The following is a 25,994-nucleotide window of genomic DNA, read 5'->3' as shown; positions in this document are numbered from 1 at the left end:
CTTTTCCACAAGATGTAATAAGCACATACCAATTGGTAAGAAATAGAAGTGAATATTTGTGCACATATGTGTATAAACAGAGAGAAAGAAGAAGCATAAACACTGATAAATGCTCATGATTCCAACAGGAGAGAAGCATTAGCACATCCATTCTTCCTAGATTGCTAATAGTGAACGACAAACAATTCATGCTTTAGGAAGGGCCCTGGGCCTTGAGTCCCAATGGTAATACATGAATACTGAATGGGCAGCCCCAAAACTACAAAAATTAAACCAGCAGCCCAAAGTCAACCACATGGCAAATACTGAGTGACTCTAATGTGAGAAGGAAGAAAAGCGGAGGGCAGAGGACATATGATTCAGATGTAAATACGTACGTACATCAATGAAATTTGAAGAGTATAACAGACATATACATGTAAATGGATACTGTGGATTTTTAACAAATGATCCTTGAGAATACCTCACTAATAAAATGGAAATCTGAGTGTTTTATAAAATAATTTTGTGAACACTGGTGGGTTTTTTTTCCCCCCAGGAGTACCTATATATATTTCATCCAAATAGGTAACTCTTCTGTGTTCTTCTCCCCCGAATGCTTGTATACATGTGTTACAGACTTTACGAAAGTGAAGAACTTGTAAATTGTTTTGAGAGAGAAGTCACAAGACAATTTATATTGAAAGAGAAAATTAAAAGCAGGGTTGTCTCAAAGTCTGATCTGCTATGGTTGACATGGGGAAAATCGTACAACAGAAGTTTTTTGTTGGGGTATAAGTCAATCAGAAAGATCCAAAACAAATGACCACCATGTTGGATTGGATGAAGTACAATGTTGGGTCTGGAGTGGAGAAAGGGGGAAAAGTATTTCTGAGGTAAAAAGAAAAAAGTAAAATGTTTTGGAGCAGCAGGGGAAAGCAACTTCAGTAGTAAAATTAAAAGGAACTAGACACACGTGGATGGGATTTGGTTGCTGACAAACTTCCTTAGAATTCCTTGGGGGGATGTGACTAGATTCATAGGAAAAGTTTATTCACAATTGCAGAGAAAGGATGAGACACCAAATGATTCACACTGGTGAATGAATGAATGGTCCAGTTACCTGAGGAGGTAGGGTCTTCGGAAAAATCTGGCAACTCTTCAGGAGGATCCCCATAGAAGGAGTTGAATTTGTGACTGGACACAGCTGCTAGTACTGCACCCTAAAACAAAAAGATGGAAGAAAAATTAAAACAAATATGTAAATACAAAAAAGTTCAATAACAAACTAAAGGAGTATTCAGAGAGTCAAACCTATAGGAGATGACAGCTAGAAGAGGGGTAGCTTTTAAATGATTCTGGATTCCTTCAAATTAATCACATATGCATACACGAGGAGAACACCAGTGGGGCTGGGGAAAGTATGTGAAACCATTTACATCTTGAACTCAGCATGTACCACAAAATGGAATATTCTGCAGTCACTATGAAAGGATGTTGAAGGATGTTTAATAAAACAGAAGGATGCTTGTGAATTACATAAAAAAGATTTCAAAACAATCTATGGTATGATCTCATTTTTGAAAAACAAAGATTAATACAGATATAAAAGACTGAACATATATGAAAATGCTAGCAGCATTATCTCTGGGAAATAGGAATGAGTCCTTTTTTTTTTTTTTTTTTTTTACATCTTTTGCCCCTCCCTCTTTGTTAACAGGGACTACGTGTTACTCTAAGACAATAATTCTCCGTCAGGCCGCATAGCGGAACCAAGTACAGGCGCCTCTTTAAACAGCATACACAGCTTCCCCTGACTCCTCGTTGAGAATTACTGTCCTATTGAGCGCATGACACCCCTTCAGACTGCTAGATGGAAGAATGTCAGGAACCTTGACAGTAACAAGAACAGCAATAACAGTTATTTTGTGAAAATGTTCAGTTCTGCGAGTCTGTTAGGCGTGGGTCAAAATATCTGTCAAAATATCCGTGGGTCAAAATATGTTCCACGGCTCTGCCATTTTCCAGCTGCCTGATACTACTTGAGTTGCTTATATAACCTCTTGAAGTCTTTCTCAGTTGTAATGTGAAAATATTAAAACTGACATAACTTACTGTACAGGGCTGTCAAAAATCATACTGTATACGAAAGTGCTTTGCAAACTGTAAATCATTTTGGAAGTATAAACCATCTTAGGCTTACCGATGTATTGCTAGAACATGAGCACAGCCTTTTGCTGGTCCAAGTAGAATTGCTCATTTAGGTAGTTAAAGTATCAAATCACTTAAGTAGTCTAAGTCTAAATTTTTTTTTTAAAGATTTTATTTAGTTATTTGACAGACAGATCACAAGTAGGCAGAGAGGAGGCAGAGAGAGAGAGGAGGAAGCAGGCTCCCCGCCGAGCGGAGAGCCCGATGCAGGGCTCGATCCCAGGACCCTGGGATCATGACCTGAGCCGAAGGCAGAGGCTTTAACCCACTGAGCCACCCAGGCGCCCCTAAGTCTAAATTTTAAATACTGAGGGGCGTCTGGGTGGCTCAGTGGCTTAAAGCCTCTGCCTTCGGCTCAGGTCATGATCCCAGGGTCCTGGGATCGAGCCCCACATCGGGCTCTCCACTCCGCGGGGAGCCTGCTTCCTCCTCTCTCTCTCTGCCTCCTCTCTGCCTACTTGTGATCTGTCTGTCAAATAACTAAATAAAATCTTAAAAAAATAAATTTTAAATACTGAACTCGTGGATTTTTCTGCAAAGAAAGAAAAAAAACCCTTTTTTTTTCTTTTAAGAGAGGGAGGGGGCAGAGAATATCTTAAGCAGACTCCATGACCAGTATGGAACCCAACATGGGCTCAGTCTCACAACCCTGAGATCATGATCTGAGCTGAAATCAAGAGATGGAGACTTAACTAATTGAGCCACCCAGATGGTACACCCCTCCTTTTTTTAGAGAGGGGGAAAAAGATAAATTTTTTATGTGTGTAGGCATTTATTAAATATATGAAAACATTAATAGAAGCATGTTTCCACAAGGTTCATTTTGGGGGGGCATGTTAGGATTTCTTTCTACAAATATACATAGAAATGAATTGAACGCAAAAAGGGAAGGGCAAAAAAAAAAAAAAAGAGACACGATCTTGGTGATACCATTCCAGGCAACTTTTTAGATTTCCTTTTTTCTTTTTTTAAGATTTTATTTTTAAGTCATCTCTACACCAACGTGGGACTTGAATTCACAACTCCAAGATTGAGAGTCACATATTCTTCCTACTGAGCCAGCCAGGTGCCCCAACTTTTTAGATTTCTGGAAGTCTAGGGTTAATGCATGAGAGGTCCCTATGTGGAACATTATAGTCAGTTACCACGATGAAAAAAGAAACAGCACCGAATGTTGAGTTCTTCTTTCTATAGTAGAACTTTATTTCATTTCACATACACACATGTTCCCTAAAAGCTGGGTGGGAATGGAATTTTTATATATCAAAAGTTTCCCACACACTGAAACTACATTTTAGAGATGCTTTATTTTTCTTTCCAAATGAAGTTCAACTGAGTTTCTTAATATGTTGAGTTTATGTTTCAGGGCCTGTTCCAGCTACTACTCTACTCAAAGATCTAGAAATACTTATGCCAGGAAAGCACTATTTAAAAGAGCCTTTAGAGAGGTAAATTCTTTTAAGACAATAGTAGCAAGTTTCTAATTTATCTGTCTTATGGTTAGCAGTTTTCTTTATTTAGTTCTCTAAACTCAGTGACTGCATGTAGTTTGAATAGTCAATGCAAAGCTATTATGTAAAACAGCAAAATAGGTCCAAAACAGTGTATGGATTTATAGAATTATAACCTTAGCGGATGAGTCATTCTAAAAGACTCATTTTACGTGTGAGGAAACTGAGGTCTGGAGAGGCTTTGCAACCTGTTAAGGTTGCTGCCAACTTAAGAGATAAAATCAAGCATAAACAGAATTGAGGTCCTCTGACTGCTCTCCCAGTTCAAGGGTTTTTACTATAGCAGGTGTCAGAAATCTTTTTCTATAAAGGGCCAGATGAATATTTGAGGCCTGAAGGGAATCTGGTCTCTGTCGCAACTATTCAACTCTGCCACTGTAGCATGAAAGCAGCCACAGACAATATGCACACTGCTGTGTTCCAATAAATCTTTATATATAAAAGTAGGCTATGGGCCAGATTCGGTGCCCAGGCCATAGTGTGCCTCCTCTTGTACTACGCTATTGCTATGAAGGAGACTGGGTACAATGACATCAATCTAGATTTTAAACAGGTAGTTCTTCAAACCTGTCAGTTCATTAAATCCTTGACAAAGAAGTTTTCTACCTACTTTAATTTAGATGGTATACTTTAGTAAGTTCTGAAATATAACGACCATGAGTTAAGAAGACCATTCACAATCTGCTAAGATAACAGACATTAAAGATACAATTTTGCACTAAGCAAATTAGGCAGATTCTGAATTCAAACAAAAAGAGAACTGGGGTGCCTGTGTGGTGCAGTTGGTTAAGCATCTGACTCTTGGTTTTGGTTCAGGTTGTGATCTCACAATCATGGGATTGAGCCCCATGTTGGGCTCTGCGCTTAGCACAGTGTCTGCTTAAGACTTTGCTTCTCCGGGTGCTCCATGCGATACGTGCCCTCCTTAATACCCACATATTGCATGGAGCACTGGGTGTGGTGCATAAACAATGAATCTTGGAACACTGAAAAAAGAAAATTTCATTAAAACAACAACAACAACAACAACAACAACAACAACAACAACAAAGTTTAGACCCTCATGATCTGTGCTGGCTGACTGAACCATAAAAAAAAAACCCTTCCTTCTCCCTCTGCCCCTCCACACACACACACACACACACACACACTCACACACTCTCTCTCAAATAATTAAGTAAATCTTTTTTAAAAAAGAGACAGAGCTACAAGTAATAATTCTCAACTCAATCCTAACTATTGTTATGTGTCAAACATCAAAGGGAATGCTCCCAGTTAGATGATTCTGTGTCTCATTTAGGAAGCGGAAAACAAGAAAATGGTTAGCTCAGACTTCTGCTAGTTGAAACTACTCAATGCACTTAAGGAGGTAACACAGTTATCAAGAAAGGAACAGGAGAGTGGTGCCTGGATGGCTCAGTTGGTTAAGTGTCTGCCTTTAGCTCGGGTCATGATCCCGGGATCCTGGGATTGAGCCCTACGTTGGGCTCCCTGCTCAGTGGGGAGCCTGCTTCTCCCTCTCCCTCTGCTGCTCCCCCTGCTTGTGCTCTCTCTGTCAAATAAATAAAATCTTAAAAAAAAGAGAGAGAAATGAACAGGAGAGTGAATACAGATGAACTGCTGACTTGACAATAGCCAAAAGCCAATACTCCCTTTTTGGTGCCCTGAGCTCAGAAACAAGTACCATGAAGCCCGAAAGACACAAAAGCAGGGAGGTACATTTTAAAAAGTCCAAATACCAAACACAAGTTTTGAAATGACATGAAGAATAATTGGCTTTGCATCCAAATGGCAAAAGAACACAGAGTCATACTGTAATATACTGAGGGGCAAAACCCATCACAGGGTTATACAAATACTCATGTCACATAAAGATTTGAGAAAGGATCATTTTATTAGGGTTCAGAACACTGAACTCAAAGCCCTAAAAAGGGTGAAATAGAACTTGGAGAGGTTGAGGCTGAACAGAGATGACCAGAAGGCTGGATAGCCATTTCAAGGTAGAAATGGTAAAGGATTTGGGTTGATTACATGTAAGAACTGGGTCCTCGATGATGATGAGGTGAGATGACTGATGACGCCAGAGCTCCTGGTATCTCCCCATAGAGTCATAGGCAGTGTTGTCATTCGGTCTAGTCAGCACAGTCTATGTGCACAGGGTACTCAAACGGACCTCAAATGCAGGTTTAAAACAGGTAATTTTACAACATTAAGTCGGGATATCTGACTAAAGGAGGCTGTGCTATCTTCTCTGAAGAAGCTGAACAATAAGACTTGTTAAGTGTAGTAGATATGACTACATTTAAGAGCAACTACACAGAATAGGTATCTTAGGAATCCTTTTGGGTCTGTGTAAAAGTATTTTATAAAGATGGTCTTTTAATGTACATAATAACTTTCAAAAGCTAGACTGCCTAACTGGGGAAGTAATACATTCTATATTTCAGAATCAGAAATTAATAGAATTGCTTTGTAAAACCAAGAGAAAGATCAAAATCACTTCAATTATTATTTCTGGAACTGTTCATACCACAATAACAGTTTTCACTTTTCAGAGTCATTGGTGCTTTCTGGGTAGCAGACTTGCTGCTCTGAGTAGGTAGAACCTACAACCACTGTGCTAATTACTTACCCCCTCTGTACCACTCCTTGCTACAGGAGAGGACTGTATGTAAATGCTGGCTTTCGTTAGGGTGCAAAGGTCCTCGACAAATCCCTGTTAGTTGTTGTTGAGTTAATAGAAAGGGGAAGACTGCCAAAAGGTAGCTATTAAAGTTTCCTGGTTGACCGCTCAAAAGACGATGGTTAGGTGCAAGCATTACTCTTGGAGGTGCCAGGATTCCAGATGGTGCCGGACAACAGAACTTTCTGAGCTGACAGAAATGTTCTATACCTGTACCGTTTCATACAGTGGCCATTAGCCCCCATGTGGTAGTGAACACTTGATATATGGCTACTGCAACTGAGAAATCAAATGTAAAATTTTCTTTGATGTTCATTAAAATTAAAATTGCCACATATGGCTAGTGGCTATTGCATGTACAGTACACCTCTGTAAAGTATTGGACAATGGCATTCCCGAGGTTTTTCTAGTTCTGCAAAGTTCAGGAATTTGAGGGACTGACTGGTAATTCAGAGAAGCACACAGGCTATACTTTGGCAATTTGCAAAATCGATAAAGGAAAGTTATAGAAAATTATTACAAATCTCCCTCACTTTCTCTATGTGCAGTGTAAGGAATAAATGGTTTTATCCTCTAAACTAAATTACATGAATTAAACTTACCATTTCCTGAACTGAATGCAATACATTTACCCAAATACAGAATACTGCTTCTATTTTTTTTTTTTTAAAGAGAGAGAGAGCGCGCACTTGATTTGGGGGCGATTAGGAAGGGACAGAGGGAGAGAGAGAATCTTAAGCAGGTTCCATGCCCAGTTTGGAGTTTGATCTCACAACCCTGAGATCACAACCTGAGCTGAAATCAAGAGCTGGATGCTTAACCGACTGAGCCACCCAGGCGCCCCTATTGCTTCTACTCTTTTTTTTCCTTTACAAAATTTCTTCAACATGCTTCCCTGTAGGGAAATTTGCTTTCTAGAGGTAGAAATAATTCATGAAGTAACGAGATGATTTCTGGAACAGATTCTTTGAGTCTCTCCCCTAGACAAGCTCAGATGCTGACAGACATTCCCCGAGCACTGCCCCCCACCCCCAAACCTGACTCCTGGCTCAGTAACTACAAGTAGACAGCACCCAGGGTGACAGTAGAGGTGTGTCTCCTTAAGAGATACCCCTGAGCACAAATTTTCTAGACAGCCTAGATCACAGTCTGTCTTGTGCATCTTATGTTAATATGCAACTTGAGAAAATAGGATTCTCATATCTAGTCTTATACTGAGGCCTACAGTATTTATTAAAGGAAGTATTGTTTGTAGGAATTTTTTTAAAGGAAAGTATTAAAACTCTAGAGCTTAGTGTAAAACAAAAAGACGGAAAAAAAAAAACCCAACATCTGAAATGTCTGGTAATCAAAATGAGAAATGCAAATTTCCACTGTCACTCAAAGATGTAGAAGCAAATAATGAAAGAGAGGAGAATAAAAAGAAGTGTGTGATAATTTGAATCACATGCAGGGTTCCATTAACTTTTAAAAAATCTGTATGTGAAAGATAGTCTGAAAATGATGTTAATGTTAATTGTTCAAATAATTCTCCCATTAGAGATTTATCATCCCCTTTGGCCTACTGAGAGGTTACATGCCAAAACGAATGAACAAATATGGAAAGAAATACTTTCTGATTGTTGAGTATAGATATTACTGTAATGAATAATGAGCCATAATCTTGAACTTTCAAAGTAAAATGAGTAATGTTTTATATTCTGGCATACAAAAGTTCCACAAAACTTTCAGAATGAGAAAAAGGTTCAACCTCAAAAGTAAAACTCACCAAAAATACATATAAATTTACTCAAACAGGTATAAGTCTTTTGGAGGGCAGGTTATTTATAAAGACCAAAAGTCTTCAATACACGCATATACTTTGATGCCAACAATTCCACTAGCACAAAACTTACCCTAGGAAATTAATCATAGGTATACATAGTTTTATTAATGAAAATAGACAATACAATAGTATTCATGGCTGTGGAAAATGGGAAGTGATCCTGTGTCTAACAGCTGGTTAATTAAGTTATGATATATACAATATGATGGAATTTTGTGGAACCATTACCGTTTGTGCTTAAGAGTAATGACTCTCAATAAGGTGGCCATACCATAATCAACCATGAGACTTTTTTAATAAACACATGCCCCTCCAACCTCTAGCATAACTAAGGCTGAGGGAAGGCTGGTCCCTTGGGTGAGCTGGGTGGTGCAGTGAGCCACGGTTACTATGGGAATGGGTCATATCCCTTAAGGGTACTGAAAAGGCAACCAGTATGTAAGAAAAGTATTTTGTCATATGGTTAAAAAAAAAAGTGGGCTATGGGAAATTTACATAAAATTAAACATTTTAAAGTGCAATTCAGGGGTGCCTGGGTGGCTCAGTGGGTTAAGCCTCTGCCTTCGGCTCAGGTCATGATCTCAGGGTCCTGGGATCGAGCCCTGCATCGGGCTCTCTGCTCACCAGGGACCGTGCTTCCCCCAATCTCCTCTGCCTACCTCTCTGCCTACTTGTGCGTGCTCTCTCGCTCTCTCTCTGTCAAATAATTAAATAAAATCTTAAAAAAAATAAAGTGCAATTCATTAGCATTCAGTACATTCACGATGTTGTACAGACACAGTTTCTGCCTAGTTCCAGAACATCACCTCCCCTCACCCCCAAATCCTCATAAGCATTAAGCAGTCACTACCCAGCACCTGGCAGTCACCAGTACACTTTCAGTCTCTATGGATTTACAGATATTAATACCTCTATTCTAGATATTGCAAATAAATGGAATCCAATGTGTGGCCTTTTATGTCTCTTTTTGCACGTGGGATATCCAATTGTCCCAGAACCATTTGCTGAGAAGACTACTCATTCCCCCACTGAATTGCCTTGGCACGTTTATTGAAATCAACTAACCATAAATATAAGAGTTTATTCCTCAACTCTCAGCTGTGTCCACTGATCTACATGTCTACCCCTATCCCATACTAGTACCAGAATCCTGATAACTGTAGCCTTATAGTTAAGTTAGTATGAGTCCTCCAACTTGGTCCTTTTTTCAAGATTATTTTGGCTATTCTAGGTCCTTTGCATCTCCATATGAATTTTTAGGACCAATCTGTCAATTTCTGCTTAAGAGCTTGTGTTTAATCTACAGATCAACTTGGGAAACACTGTCATCTTAACAATACTGAAACTTCCAATCCATGAACATTAAATATCTCTCCATTAATTTAGCTTTTCTTTAATTTCTCTCAGCAATGTAAGTTTACAGGTCTTGTACCTCTTTTGTCAAATTTATACTTAAGCATTTAATTCTTTTTGATGCTACCATGAATGGAATTGTTCCTTAATTTTAAGATTATTCATTGCTCATATATAGAAATACAATTCAATTCTGTATACTGATCTTGTATCCTGTGACCTTGCTGGACTTCTTTGTTATCCCCCCCCCCTTTTTTTTTAAGATTGTATTTGTTTTAGAGAGAGAGAGAAAGAACACAAGCAGGGGGAGGAACAGAGGGAGAGGGAGCTATTCTCTAACAGACTCCATGCTGAGCGCACAGCCTGATGTGGGGCTTGATCCCAGGACCCCAGTATCATGACCTGAGCCAAAACCAAGAGCTGGACACTTAACCAAGCCACCCAGGTACCCCTGTTTGTTATTTCTATGAGTTTTTTGTGGATATCTTACAATTTTCCACATATAGGATCATGTTATCTGTAAACAACGACAGTTTTACTTTCTTTCCAAACCGGTTATCTTTTGTTTTCTTTCCTGATTGTACTAGAGCCTGAGAATATGTATTTTTTAAGAGGTTCCAAGGTGATGCCAATGCTGCTGATCTGGGGACCACACTTGGAGATCCACTGTTTTAAAGAATGTGTATCTCATGATGGAAATGACACTTGACGTGCGTCGTGGAAGGGAAGTAAATGTTTCTTTTTTTTATATTAACATATAGTGTATTATTTTCCCCAGGGGTACAGGTCAGTGAATCATCAGGCTTACACATTTCACAGCACTCACCATAGCACATACCCTCCCCAATGTCCATAACCCAGGCACCTTATCCCTATTCCCCACCTCCCACCCCCCAGCAACCCTTACTTTGTTTTGTGAGATTAAGAGTCTCTTATGTTTGTCTCCCTCCCGATCCCATCTTGTTTCATTTTTTTCCCTCCCCACCCACCACGACCCCCTGCCCTGCCTCTCAAATTCCTTATATCAGAGAGGTCGTATGATAATTGTCTTTTTCCAACTGACTTATTTTGCTTAGCATAATACTCTCTAGTTCCATCCATGTCACTGCAGATAGCAAGATATTGGTTTTTTGATGGCTGCATAGTATTCCATTGTAGATATATACAACATCTTCTTTATCCATCCATCTGTTGACGGACGTCTAGGTTCTTTCCATAGTTTGGCTATTGTGGACATTGCTGCTATAAACATTCGGGTGCACGGGCCCCTTCGGATCACTACATTTGTATCTTTGGGGTAAATACCCAGTAGTGCGAATGCTGGGTCATAGGGTAGCTCTATTTTCAACTTTTTGAGGGACCTCCATACTGTTTTGGAAGGGAAGTACATTTTACAATATACTACAAGTATAAGATCCTCTCTGTACACGTGAGGGAAAATGATGATCCAAGTGATCCAAATCGTCTAAGCATAATTACATAATTACTTTGGAAGAAATACATAAACAGAGATTATCCAGTGAGGTTTTGGTGATCTATACATTATTTGTATGTATGTATGTATGTATGTACATATGTATGTACTTATTTATTGATTCATTGATTGATTATAAACTCTACACCAAATGTGGAGCTTCAGCTCACGACCCCAACCTTGAATTTAGGAGCTGCATGCTCCACTGACTGAGCCAGCCAGGTGCCCCATCTATACATCTTAAAAAGCTTTTAAAAATTTCAAAATGGGGCACGTGGGTGGCTCAGTGGGTTAAGCCTCTGCCTTCAGGTCGTGATCCCAGGGTCCTGGGATCGAGCCCTGCATCAGGCTCTCTGCTCAGCAGGGAGCTTGCTTCCTCCCACCCCGCCTGCCTCTCTGCCTACTTGTGATCTCTCTGTCAAATGTATAAATAAAATCTTAAAAAAAAACTTCAAAATGTTACTGTCAATGACTAGAGAAAAGCTAAAACGGTATGGAGTATCCATTCTGGAATTACAGTTATTCATAAACAGAGTACCAAATCAAAGGTATTAACATTAGAATCATAATAAAACAGGGGTGACTGGGTGGCTCAGTGGGTTAAGCAACCAACTCTTGATTTCTGCTCAGGTCATGATCTCTGGGTCATGGGATTGAACCCTGAGTCAGGTTCCACACTGGAAGTGGAGTCTGCTTGAGATTATCTCTCTTCCCCTCCCTCTATTCTTTCCCCTACATGCACTCTCATTCTCTCAAATAAGTAAATAAATCTTAAAAAAAGAATCATAATAAAACAGTAACAACAATGATAAGGTTAATAACAATATGCATAGAACACTTACGAATGCCACATACTATTCTAACTGCTATAAGATATTAATTCATTGAATTCTTACAGCCCTATGAGTTAGCTATTATCATTATCCCCATCTTGTAGATAAGGGAACTGAGACACAGAAAATTTATTTATTTAAAAGATTTTATGCATTTATTTGAGAGAGAAAGAGCCCATGCATGCACAGGAGCAAGGGGGAAGAGCAGAGGGAGGGGGACAAGGAGACTCACACTGAGTATGTAGCCCAATGCAGGACTTGATCTCACAACCATGAACTCAAGTTCATGACCTGAGTCAAAATCAAGAGTTAGATGCTCAAATGACTGAGCCACCCAGGTGCTCTGAGGCATAGCAAATTTAAACAACTTGCTCAAGGTCACACATCTAGTAGGTGTCAGAGCCATGATTACCCCAGGGCAATGTAGCTCTAGGGCCCACTCTTTCCCATAATACTGTACTCCTTCTGTTTCTTCTTGCCACAGACAATAACAATTTACTTCCTCTAAGTAACAAAAGCAATCTTCTACTGCTTTCTGTGAACTTCCCTTTTAATCATTTCAGAGGGAGTCCAAAAAATTAGGTTATTGTCCAACATTTGAGGAGCTTAACAGTGCCTGGATCTAAGGATGGTTACCTAGCTGTTCACTTGAAACAAAGCTGTGTGGTGGGTTCTGAGAGATAGCAAAGTTGCAGTCTTCTTCTAGAAGCTCACAGAAGAGGCAGAATGAAGATAATGAGTTCCTTGAGGAGGGTAGGCATAACATGCTTTAGCCAGGATGGCTGAATCACACAAAGGAATAGAGCCTTACCAGAAGCCAAAAAATGTCAATGACAACCCTGCTGATGTTCCTAATTCTAGGTTGTTTGGTGGGTCTTGAAACCTTAAATAGCTCTGCAAAGGGATGTGGTAAGTTCATATGACCCCTCTCTGCTGGAACAGCTTTGTCCTGTCCAAATGAATCTTAGTCACCACTCTGGCTATTTTAGGCCTGAGTCTGATTTTGTGGCACTGGGAGAACTATGGCATCGGTTTCTTGTGATAGAGCAAACCTGAGCCCCATGGTAAAAGGCCTGTACTAAAAGCCCCAGACAAGGCAATGTCATAAGGGCCAAAGCAGTTCTAGAGTTAAAAAGACTAGGGAAGAGTTGAGAGGGAAAAAAAGATAATTAATGGTTTCTTTGGGGAGGAAATGAACATCAAAAACAGCTGGCCAAATTTCACTTTGTATAGTAAGATTTTTTTTTTTCTGTCTTGTAGGCTACATTGGTTTAGGTGTATATTAAAGATGCAGGGGTTGCCTGGGTGGCCTCAGACTCTTAAGCATCTGCCTTTGGCTCAGGTCATGACCTCAGGGTCCTGGGATCGAGTCCCTGCATCAGGCTCCTTGCTCAGCGGGGAGCCTGCTTCTCCTTCTCCCTCTGCCTGATGCTCTGCCTACTTGTGCTCTCTGTCAAATAAATAAAATCTTTAAAACAAAAGAAAACAAAACAAAGATGGGGAAACTTCTTTGGGCACCATCTTGATATTAGCATGTCATTAATAATCATTTTTGCCAAGGACTTTTAAAGCAAATAGAGAAGGGGCGCCTGGGTGGCTCAGTGGGTTAAGCCGCTGCCTTTGGCTCAGGTCATGATCTCAGAGTCCTGGGATTGAGCCCCGCATCGGGCTCTCTGCTCAGCGGGGAGCCTGCTTCCTCCTCTCTCTCTGCCTGCCTCTCTGCCTGCTTGTGATCTCTCTGTCAAATAAATAAAAAAAAAATCTTTAAAAAAAAAAATAAAGCAAATAGAGAAGAGCCAGTTTGAATCCCTGACTGCAAAAACAATTAGGGCAGAGGCTTAACTGAGAATCATTATCACCAACAATGACATGTTGCAATTTCCCTTGCTGTACAATAGCACAGTCCAGAAGGACTTTTTACAATGATGGAGATGTCCTATATCTGTGTGGTCTGATTTGGCACCCACATTTGATTACTGAGCACTTGAAATTTGCTAGTGTGACCAGGGAACTGATCTTTTAGTTTTAATTTTCATTGATTTAAATTTAAATAGCTACATGTGGCTACCAGCTACCACGATGGACAGTTCAGATCTATAGCATTATATTGTGGCCTAGGTTACCCCAAATTCATATAAGTGTTCTTCTAAATCTAGAGTTGTATACAATTATTCATATATTTCAGGGGTTGAATAGTGAATGTTATCGCAATTTATGACCTATCCGAAAACACAAAGTTTTATAATTGGCAGGAGTCACTGGCTCAGGAAGACTACTAACCAATCAACCACTTAGAGGAGTTAAAAATTATGTTTTTATAGTAATAAAAAATAAGTCAAATGTAAGTTAAGTTCAAGACCACAATATAATAGAGTTTCCTCTGTTGGAAAGAGCTGAGAAGGGGGATGATGTTGTCACATAACATTTTTGAATAGTGCTGGGGAGCCTGGGTTGCTCAGTTGATTAAGCGTCCAACTCATGGTTTTGGCTCAGGTCATGATCTCAGGGTTGTGGGATTGAGCCCTGTGTTGGGCTCTGAGCTCAGCATAGAGTCTGCTTGAGATTCCCTTTCCCTTTACCCCTGCTCTCCCTTTCTCTCAAATAAATAAATAGATAGATAGATAGATAAATAACATTTTTGAATAGTGCTAAAAGACTCCATTATTTTTGTTTGGTCTTTTACAAAACGTTTAAAAATCAAATGGGCTCCCCACATGGGATAATTATATATATTTTTGGTGACACAGATAGAGTGGTAAAAGGAGAAAGGTACGTAGGAAGAATAAAGAAAAGGTGAGTAAAGTAATTTGAAAATATTTTCTAGTAGACCAAGGTAGTGGTCTGCTTTGTGATGGTTATCCAATTCTAACCCAGTATTGTTTTCATTGAGCTGAACTCACATTTTGTCAAAATATTTGAGAAAATGGCGATGCCTGGGTGGCTCAGTCTGTTAAGCGTCTAACTTTGACTTGGGTCATGATCCTGGGGTCCTGAGATTGAGTCCCACACTGGGATCCCTGCTCAGCAGGAAGCTTGCTTCTCCCTACCCACCTCCCACTGACCCCCACCACTTGAGCTCTTTCTCGCTCTCTCTCTCAGATCAATAAGTAAATAAAAACTTTTAAAAAATTTAAAAAATTATATCTCTGCTATGAATTTTCAGAATACAAATCAAAATGTGATTAATCTTCCATTTATTATAACATTTTGTTTAGATTCACACTTAGATATTACCTTAAATGATTTAAAAACCAAAATCTTATTGAAGTAAGTTTCAGAAGTGAGAATTTAGCTGTAAGAAAGGTTTTTGCTGATTTCTTTAATTACCTTTAGTTTCCTCCTTGCATTGAATTTCCTCAGTTGCTCTACTGTTTCTGGAAGATGAATCTTGTAGGCATAACGATCCCGCTCCTATAAAAGAAGAAAGATAATGAACATATGGAGCCATTTAAAAAAGTGAAGAAACTTAATCAAAAACAAATAATAAAGCCCAAATTTCTTAAATATGAAACTTAGACTGAATTCTAGAATACTGGAGATTTTATTCCATGATACTGGTAAACATTATCAAATGAAAGCTACGAAGGTCAAAAGTGATAGTAAAATAATCTTTTTTTTTTAAATAATCTTTTCAACATAAGAAAAGGCTAAAATAATGGGTTATATAATTTTCAGGTATGGCTATATGGCTAAGATAAGCGACCATAATTCTGAAAAGTATGAAATTACCTTTGATATGATCTTATAAGGTAATACGAGCATGTGAAAAACTAACTCCACAAATGACTGAGCATTTGGAGTCATCTGGAATAACTGGATTTAAAAAAAGAAAAATCGAGGAGGAGTCAAGATGGCGGAGAAGTAGCAGGCTGAGACTACTTCGGGTAGCGGGAGATCAGCTAAATAGCTTATCTAAAGATTGCAAACACCTACAAATCCAACGGGAGATTGAAGAGAAGAAGAACAGCAATTCCAGAAACAGAAAATCAACCACTTTCTGCAAGGTAGGACTGGCGGAGAAGTGAATCCAAAGCGACGGGAAGATAGACCGCAGGGGGAGGGGCCGGCTCCCGGCGAGCGGCGGAGCAACGGAGCAAAATCAGGACTTTTAAAAGTCTGTTCTGCTGAGGGACATCGCTCCAGAGGCTTAACTGGGGTGAAGCCCAGGCGGGGTAAGCGCGGCCTCAGGTCCCGCAGGGTCACAGAAGGATCGGGGGTGTCTCAGTGTCGCAGAGCTTACCGGTATTAGAATGGGGAAGCCGGCTGCAGAGACAGAGCCGAGGAGTGACTCTCAGCTCAGGGTTGCCTTGAACCGGTCGCAGGCTCGGTCAGCTCGGAGCGCGGCCGGAGGCCAGGGTGACGAGAGTCATTTGGCGCTGTTCTCTGAGGGCGCACTGAGGAGTGGGGCCCCGGGCTCTCGGCTCCTCCGGGCCGGAGACCGAGAGGCCGCCATCTTTATTCCCGTCCTCCGGACTCTACGGAAAGCGCTCAGGGAACAAAAGCTCCCGAAAGCGAACCCAAGCGGATGACTCAGCGCGGCCCCGGGTAAGGGCGGTGCAACTCCGCCTGGGGCAAAGACGCTTGAGAATCACTACAACGGGCCTCTCCCCCAGAAGATCTACGGGAAACCCAGCCAGGACCAAGTTCACCTACCAAGGAGAACGGCAGAATTCCAGAGGAGAAGAAAGCAAAGCACGGAACTCATGGCTTTCTCCCCATGATTTTTTAGCCTTGCAGTTAATTTATTTTTTTTTTCTTTTTCAATTTTTTTTTCTTTTTCTCTTCTTCTGCTAAATTTTTTTTAACTTTTACCGTTTTCTTTTTTTAACGTTTTTTAAATAGTTTATCTAATATATATATATTTTTTCTTTATCGGCTTTCTTTTTTTTTAATAGTTTTTTTTTCTTTCTTTCTGAACCCCTTTTTATCCCCTTTCTCCCCCCTCACAATTCAGGATCTCTTCTGATTTGGCTAAAGCATATTTTCCTGGGGTTGTTGCCACCCTTTTAGTATTTTACTTGCTCCTTCATAAACTCTTATCTGGACAAAATGACAAGGCGGAAAAATTCACAACAAAAAAAAGAACAAGAGGCAATACCAAAGGCTAGGGACCTAATCAATACAGACATTGGTAATATGTCAGATATAGAGTTCAGAATGATGATTCTCAAGGTTCTAGCCGGGCTTGAAAAAGGCATGGAAGATATTAAAGCAACCCTCTCGGGAGATATAAAAGCCCTTTCTGGAGAAATAAAAGAACTAAAATCGAACCAAGTTGAAATCAAAAAAGCTATTAATGAGGTGCAATCAAAAATGGAGGCTCTCACTGCTAGGATAAATGAGGCAGAAGAAAGAATTAGTGATATAGAAGACCAAATGACAGAGAATAAAGAAGCTGAGCAAAAGAGGGACAAACAGCTACTGGACCACGAGGGGAGAATTCGAGAGATAAGTGACACCATAAGACGAAACAACATTAGAATAATTGGGATTCCAGAAGAAGAGGAAACAGAGAGGGGAGCAGAAGGTATAATGGAGAGAATTATTGGAGAGAATTTCCCCAATATGGCAAAGGAAACAAGCATCAAAATCCAGGAGGTTCAGAGAACCCCCCTCAAAATCAATAAGAATAGGTCTACACCCCGTCACCTAATAGTAAAATTGACAAGTCTTAGTGACAAAGAAAAGATCCTGAAAGCAGCCCGGGAAAAGAAGTCTGTAACGTACAATGGTAAAAATATTAGATTGGCAGCAGACTTATCCACAGAGACCTGGCAGGCCAGAAAGAGCTGGCATGATATATTCAGAGTACTAAATGAGAAAAACATGCAGCCAAGAATACTATATCCAGCTAGGCTATCATTGAAAATAGACGGAGAGATTAAAAGCTTCCAGGACAAACAAAAACTGAAAGAATTTGCAAATACCAAACCAGCTCTACAGGAAATATTGAAAGGGGTCCTCTAAGCAAAGAGAGACCCTCAAAGTAGTAGATCAGAAAGAAACAGAGACAATATACAATAACAGTCACCTTACAGGCAATACAATGGCACTAAATTCATATCTCTCAATACTTACCCTGAATGTTAATGGGCTAAATGCCCCAATCAAAAGACACAGGGTATCAGAATGGATAAAAAAACAAAAACCATCTATATGTTGCCTACAAGAAACTCATCTTACACCCGAAGACACCTCCAGGTTTAAAGTGAGGGGGTGGAAAAGAATTTACCATGCTAATGGACATCAGAAGAAAGCAGGAGTGGCAATCCTTATATCAGATCAATTAGATTTTAAGCCAAAGATTATAATAAGAGATGAGGAAGGACACTATATCATACTCAAAGGAACTGTCCAACAAGAAGATCTAACAATTTTAAATATCTATGCCCCTAACGTGGGAGCAGCCAACTATATAAACCAATTAATAACAAAATCAAAGAAACACATCGACAAGAATACAATCATAGTAGGGGATTTTAACACTCCCCTCACTGAAATGGACAGATCATCCAAGCAAAAGATCAACAAGGAAATCAAGGCCTTAAATGACACACTGGACCAGATGGACATCACAGATATATTCAGAACATTTCATCCCAAAGCAACAGAATACACATTCTTCTCTAGTGCACATGGAACGTTCTCCAGAATAGATCACATTCTTGGTCCTAAATCAAGTCTCAACCGGTATCAAAAGATTGGGATCATTCCCTGCATATTTTCAGACCACAATGCTCTAAAGCTAGAACTCAATAACAAGAGGAAATTTGGAAAGAACCCAAATACATGGAGACTAAACAGCATCCTTCTAAAGAATGAATGGGTCAACCAGGAAATCAAAGAAGAATTGAAAAAATTTATGGAAACAAATGATAATGAAAACACAACAGTTCAGAATCTGTGGGACACAACAAAGGCAGTCCTGAGAGGAAAATATATAGCAGTACAAGCCTTTCTCAAGAAACACGAAAGGTCTCAGGTACACAACCTAACCCTACACCTAAAGGAGCTGGAGAAAGAACAAGAAAGAAACCCTAAACCCAGCAGGAGAAGAGAAATCATAAAGATCAGAGCAGAAATCAATGAAATAGAAACCAAAAAAACAATAGAACAAATCAACGAAACTAGGAGCTGGTTCTTTGAAAGAATTAATAAGATTGATAAACCCCTGGCCAGACTTATCAAAAGAAAAGAGAAAGGACCCAAATAAATAAAATCATGAATGAAAGAGGAGAGATCACAACGAACACCAAAGAAATACAGACAATTATAAGAACATACTATGAGCAACTCTACGCCAACAAATTTGACAATCTGGAAGAAATGGATGCATTCCTAGAGACATATAAACTACCACAACTGAACCAGGAAGAAATAGAAAGCCTGAACAGACCCATAACCAGTAAGGAGATTGAAACAGTCATCAAAAATCTCCAAACAAACAAAAGCCCAGGGCCAGACGGCTTCCCGGGGGAATTCTACCAAACATTTAAAGAAGAACTAATTCCTATTCTCCTGAAACTGTTCCAAAAAATAGCAATAGAAGGAAAACTTCCAAACTCATTTTATGAGGCCAGCATCACCTTGATCCCAAAACCAGACAAGGATCCCAACAAAAAAGAGAACTACAGACCAATATCCTTGATGAACACAGATGCAAAAATTCTCGCCAAAATACTAGCCAATAGGATTCAACAGTACGTTAAAAGGATTATTCACCACGACCAAGTGGGATTTATTCCAGGGCTGCAAGGCTGGTTCAACATCCGCAAATCAATCAATGTGATACAACACATTAATAAAAGAAAGAACAAGAACCATATGATACTCTCCATAGATGCTGAAAAAGCATTTGACAAAGTACAGCATCCCTTCCTGATCAAAACTCTTCAAAGTGTAGGGATAGACGGCACATACCTCAATATTATCAAAGCCATCTATGACAAACCCACCGCAAATATCATTCTCAATGGAGAAAAACTGAAAGCTTTTCCGCTAAGGTCAGGAACACGGCAGGGATGTCCGTTATCACCACTGCTATTCAACATAGTACTAGAAGTCCTAGCCTCAGCAATCAGACAACAAAAGGAAATTAAAGGCATCCAAATCGGCAAAGAAGAAGTCAAACTATCACTCTTCGCAGATGATATGATACTCTATGTGGAAAACCCAAAAGACTCCACTCCAAAACTGCTAGAACTTGTACAGGAATTCAGTAAAGTGTCAGGATATAAAATCAATGCACAGAAATCAGTTGCATTTCTCTACACCAACAACAAGACAGAAGAAAGAGAAATTAAGGAGTCCATCCCATTTACAATTGCACCCAAAACTATAAGATACCTAGGAATAAACCTAACCAAAGAGACTAAGAATCTATACTCAGAAAACTATAAAGTACTCATGAAAGAAATTGAGGAAGACACAAAGAAATGGAAAAATGTTCCATGCTCCTGCATTGGAAGAATAAATATTGTGAAAATGTCTATGCTACCTAAAGCAATCTACACATTTAATGCAATTCCTATCAAAGTACCATCCATTTTTTTCAAAGAAATGGAACAAATAATCCTAAAATTATATGGAACCAGAAAAGACCTCGAATAGCCAAAGGAATATTGAAAAAGAAAGCCAAAGTTGGTGGCATCACAATTCCGGACTTCAAGCTCTATTACAAAGCTGTCATCATCAAGACAGCATGGTACTGGCACAAAAACAGACACATAGATCAATGGAACAGAATAGAGAGCCCAGAAATGGACCCTCAACTCTATGGTCAACTCATCTTCGACAAAGCAGGAAAGAATGTCCAATGGAACAAAGACAGCCTCTTCAATAAATGGTGTTGGGAAAATTGGACAGCCACATGCAGAAAAATGAAATTGGATCATTTCCTTACACCACACACGAAAATAGACTCAAAATGGATGAAGGATCTCAATGTGAGAAAGGAATCCATCAAAATCCTCGAGGAAAACACAGGCAGCAACCTCTTCGACGTCAGCCGCAGCAACATCTTCCTAGGAACATCACAAAAGGCAAGGGAAGCAAGGGCAAAAATGAACTTTTGGGATTTCATCAAGATCAAAAGCTTTTGCACAGCAAAGGAAACAGTGAACAAAACCAAAAGACAACTGACAGAATGGGAGAAGATATTTGCAAGTGACATATCAGATAAAGGGCTAGTGTCCAAAATCTATAAAGAACTTAGCAAACTCAACACCCAAAGAACAAATAATCCAATCAAGAAATGGGCAGAGGACATGAACAGACATTTCTGCAAAGAAGACATCCAGATGGCCAACAGACACATGAAAAAGTGCTCCATATCACTCGGCATCAGGGAAATACAAATCAAAACCACCATGAGATATCACCTCACACCAGTCAGAATGGCTAAAATTAACAAGTCAGGAAATGACAGATGCTGGCGAGGATGCGGAGAAAGGGGAACCCTCCTACACTGTTGGTGGGAATGCAAGCTGGTGCAACCACTCTGGAAAACAGCATGGAGGTTCCTCAAAATGTTGAAAATAGAACTACCCTATGACCCAGCAATTGCACTGCTGGGTATTTACCCTAAAGATACAAACGTAGTGATCCAAAGGGGCACGTGCACCCGAATGTTTATAGCAGCAATGTCTACAGTAGCCAAACTATGGAAAGAACCTAGATGTCCATCTACAGACGAATGGATAAAGAAGATGTGGTATATATACACAATGGAATACTATGCAGCCATCAAAAGAAATGAAATCTTGCCATTTGCGACGACGTGGATGGAACTAGAGGGTATCATGCTTAGCGAAATAAGTCAATCGGAGAAAGACAACTATCATATGATCTCCCTGATATGAGGGAGAGGAGATGCAACATGGGGGGTCGAGGGGGTAGGAGAAGAGTAAATGAAACAAGATGGGATTGGGAGGGAGACAAACCATAAGTGACTCTTAATCTCACAAAACAAACTGAAGGTTGATGGGGGGATGGGGTTGGGAGAGGGGGTGGGGTTATGGATATCGGGGAGGGTATGTGCTATGGTGAGTGTTGTGAAGTGTGTAAACCTGGCGATTCGCAGACCTGTACCCCTGGGGATAAAAATATATGTTTATAAAGCTGTAAAAAAAAAAAAAAAAAAAAGAAAGAAAGGATGAATCCCCAAGTTTTGTAGCAACATGGACGGGACTGGAAGAGATTATGCTGAGTGAAATAAGTCAAGCAGAGAGAGTCAATTATCATATGGTTTCACTTATTTGTGGAGCATAACAAATAGCATGGAGGACAAGGGGAGATGTTGAGGAGAAGGGAGTTGAGGGAAATTGGAAGGGGAGGTGAACCATGAGAGACTATGGACTCTGAAAAACGATCTGAGAATTTTGAAGGGGTGGGGGGTGGGAGGTTGGGGGCACCAGGTGGTGGGCATTGTAGAGGGCACGGATTGCATGGAGCACTGGGTGTGGTGCAAAAATAATGAATACTGTTATGCTGAAAAAAATAAAAAAAATTAAAAAAAAAAAAAAAGAAAGAAAGAAAAATCCCAGGGGCACCTGGGTGGCTCAGTGGGTTAAAGCCTCTGCCTTCGGCTCAGGTCATGATCCCAGGGTGCTGGGATCGAGCCCCGCATCGGGCTCTCTGCTCAGCGGGGAGCCTGCTTCCCTTCCTCTCTCTCTGCCTGCCTCTCTGCCTACTTGTGATCTCTGTCAAATAAATAAATAAAAATCTTTAAAAAAAAAAGGGAGAAAAATCCCAGTATCTTTGAACTAGAACAAAGTTTTCAAGGCCATCTAATTCAACCATTTCACCATGGGGGGGTCCTCTTCAATCCCTGATGGGAGGATTATTCTGTTTGACCTTGTCCAGTAGGTGATCATTATTTTATGGCAACTTACTCTAATTTTAAGAAAGTAAAAATGTTCTTACTTAGCCTGGGCCCATACCTGGCTTGTTTCGATTAACTCTGTCCTCTGCAACATCACGGAGCAAATATCCTACCTCTTCCATACAATAACACTTCAGTAGCTAAGAGGGGGATCATGCTTCTCCTAAATCTATTCCCTGGGATGTCTCCAGTTGCCTCAACTATTCCTCCTGTATATTTTAAACCTCTTGTCATCCTTCTTAACATCTCCTTCAGTTCAACTCTAATTTGTCAGTGCATCAAAGATTTAGGTAAGTATTCATTTCAGAAATATTTCTTGAGAGAATACTATGTGCTAGGCATCGTTCTATCCATTTGGGATACATGAATAAACAAAACCAACAAAGATTCAGGCCCTCGTATAGCTCGTATTCGAATAGGAGAAGGAAATACAAAAAGGTAAATTATGGAGTATGATAAAAACAGTATGGAATAAAGGAAAAAGGAAAGCAGAGTGAGGGGGGGTGGGTATACTGAAGTTTAAAACAGGGTGGTCAGTGTAGGCCCAATTACTGTGAGGACACCCAAAAGTGGTGAGGAAGTGGTCTAGGCAGGGAGAACCAACAATCCAAAGGCCCAAAGGAGGGAGTGCACCTAGAATTTCTAAGAACTAGCAGGGAGACCCAGGTGTGTAGAGTAAATAGATCAGATCAGAGAGATGACAGGCTGGGCGTAGGCCATAAACAGCCTTTTACTCTGCGTGGAAGAGGGAGCCACTGGAGGGTTTTGAGCTGAAGTGACATGATCTGACAATTTTAAAGGAACAATTGGTTATTGTTTTGAAAACAGATTAGAAGGGGGCACGGGTTTAAGAAAAAAAAAGTGGGGGGGGCAAGGATACCAGTTAGAAGGTTACTGCAGTAATCTGTGGGGGGAGATGATGATAGATGAAATAGGGTGGAAAAATTTAAAAAGGTGAAAAGGAGATAGATTCTGAATATATTTTGTTTTCCACAGAATGTTTTACTGAAGTGTAATTAGCATATAACAAACTGCATGTTTAAAATGTATAATTTGGGGGCACCTGGGTGGCTCAGTGGGTTAAAGCCTCTGCCTTCGGCTCGGGTCATGGTCCCAGGGTCCTGGGATCGAGCCCCGCATCGGGCTCTCTGCTTGGTGGGGAGCCTGCTTCCCTCTCTCTCTCTACCTACCTCTCTGCCTACTTGAGATCTCTGTCTGTCAAATAAATAAATAAATCTTTAAAAAAAAATAAAATGTATAATTTGATCAGTTTTGATTTATAAGCATAAAAGCATCACCGCAATCAAGATGCATATACCACTCTCGGAAGTTTCCCTATGTCCTTTCGTCCTTTCCCTTCCAGTCCCCAGGCAGCCACTGTTTCTGTCACTGTAGATTGGTTTGCATTTTCTAGAATTTTACAGAAACGGAACCAGACAGTATGTACTCATTTTCCTCATAAAGGTTCTGAACTTCATCCATGAAGTTGCGAGTATCAATAGTTCAGCCCTTTTTTATTGCCGAGTGGCATACCACTGTAAGGATATGCCATAATTTGTTTATTCATTCATCTGCTTATCGACTGTGGGTTTTTCCCAAATTTTGGCTATTACACAGAAAGCTGCTATGAATATTAATGTACAAGTCTTTGTATGGACATGTATTTCATTTCTCTTAGGTAAATACTTAGGAGTAGAATGGCTGGGTTGTATTATAGGAGTATGTTTAACTTTTTAAGAAACTGCCAACCTATTTTCCAAAGTGGTTGTACCATTTTACATTTCCATAGCAATGTATCACTTCCGGTTGTTCTGTATTCTCGCCAGCACTTGGTATGGTTAGTTTTCTGATTTTACTCATTCTGATACATGTGCCTATAGAGATCTCACTGTGGCATTACTTTGTATTTCCCTGAAGACTCATGATGTTGAGCAACTTTGCTTGTGCTTATTTGCCATCCACATATCTTCCTTGTTGAAGAAGTGTCTGTACCAAATATTTCCCTGTTCTGAACTGGGTTGGGTGTTTTCTTATTACTGACTTTTAAGAATTCTTCCCAAATAGGGAAAGGGGATTAAAAGGTACAAACTCCCAGTTATAAAATAAATAAGACACAGAGATATAATGTACAGCAAAGGAAATACAGTTAATAATACTGTAACAACTCTGTATGGTGACAGATGGTAGCTAGGTTTTAGCATGGTGATTACTTCATAATGTATATAAACTTTCAATTACTATGTTGTACACGTGAAACGGATATAATATTGTGTGTCAATGACAGTTCAAAAGAAGGGATTCTTTACATAACCTAAATATGTAACTCCTTTATCAGATAGCTAATTTGCAAATATTTACTCCCATTTCATAGCTTATCCTTTCATTTCTTTACAGTGTCTTTCCAAGAACAGAAGTTCTTAATTCTGAATATATTTTGTAGGTGGAAAGAACAGGATTTTCTGACAGATTGGTTGTGGGGTGTGAGAGAGAGGAGTCAAAGACTACACCAAGTTTTTCAGTGTGAGCAACTAGGAGTCTGACACCAATGGAGATGGGGAAGAGAGCAGGACTATAGTTTTGACTGTATTATGCTTGAAATATATAAAGTTCAAATGGAGATTCAAGTAGGTACTTGGACATACAAGCCTGGAGTGCAGGAGAGAAATGTGGTCTGGAAATGAAGTTTTGGAGGGTCATAAACATTTAGAAGGTATTAAGTTAGTATTTAACTCTGTCCCAGCCACTGAATTTGGGACTTTCACTGGCATTATCCCGTTTATTCTTTTTTTTAAAAAAGATTTTATTTATTTACCTGACAGAGACACAGCGAGAGGGGGAACACAGCAGAGGGAGGGGAGAGGGAAAAGTAGGGAGCCCGATGCGGGGCTCGATCCTAGGACCCTGGGATCATGACCTGGGCCGAAGGCAGATGCTTAATCACTAAGCCACCCAGGCACCACATATTCTTTTTTTCTTTTTTAATTAGAAATATTTACTTATTTTAGGGAGAGCGTGTGCAAGAGCAGGAAGAGGGGCAGAGGGAGAGAGAGAATCTCCAGCAGACTCTGCTGAGTACAGAGCCTGATTCAGGGCTTGATTTGATTTTAAGACCCTGAGGTCATGACCTGAGCTGAAATCAAGAGTCAGATGCTTATGTGACTGAGCCATCCAGGGGCCCCCCTCATTTATTCTTTAAAACAACTATATAAGATAGTAGAGATAATACCTATACATTATCTCAAA

The 25,994-nt window shown here is 39.9% G+C and overlaps 1 protein-coding gene across 8 annotated transcripts in view; it reads right to left on the bottom strand.

Annotated features, from left to right (window-relative positions):
- CASK (calcium/calmodulin dependent serine protein kinase) overlaps positions 1–25,994 on the bottom strand; it is a 353,809-nt gene that overhangs the window by 80,026 nt on the left and 247,789 nt on the right. For all 8 annotated transcript variants that reach the window (XM_047715149.1, XM_047715152.1, XM_047715153.1 and 5 more), the window contains exons 9-10: positions 15,197–15,280; positions 1,103–1,202 (exon numbers count right to left, since the gene is read on the bottom strand). In XM_047715149.1, the coding sequence (XP_047571105.1) occupies positions 1,103–1,202; positions 15,197–15,280 (184 nt within the window). The remainder of the gene's footprint in view (positions 1–1,102; positions 1,203–15,196; positions 15,281–25,994) is intronic.

Source organism: Lutra lutra, chromosome X, assembly GCF_902655055.1.
Source record: "Lutra lutra chromosome X, mLutLut1.2, whole genome shotgun sequence".
In the NCBI taxonomy this organism is placed as follows: domain Eukaryota; kingdom Metazoa; phylum Chordata; class Mammalia; order Carnivora; family Mustelidae; genus Lutra; species Lutra lutra.
The sequence above is the reverse complement of the archived record's forward strand: the minus strand, read 5'-3'. Positions and strand labels throughout refer to the sequence as shown.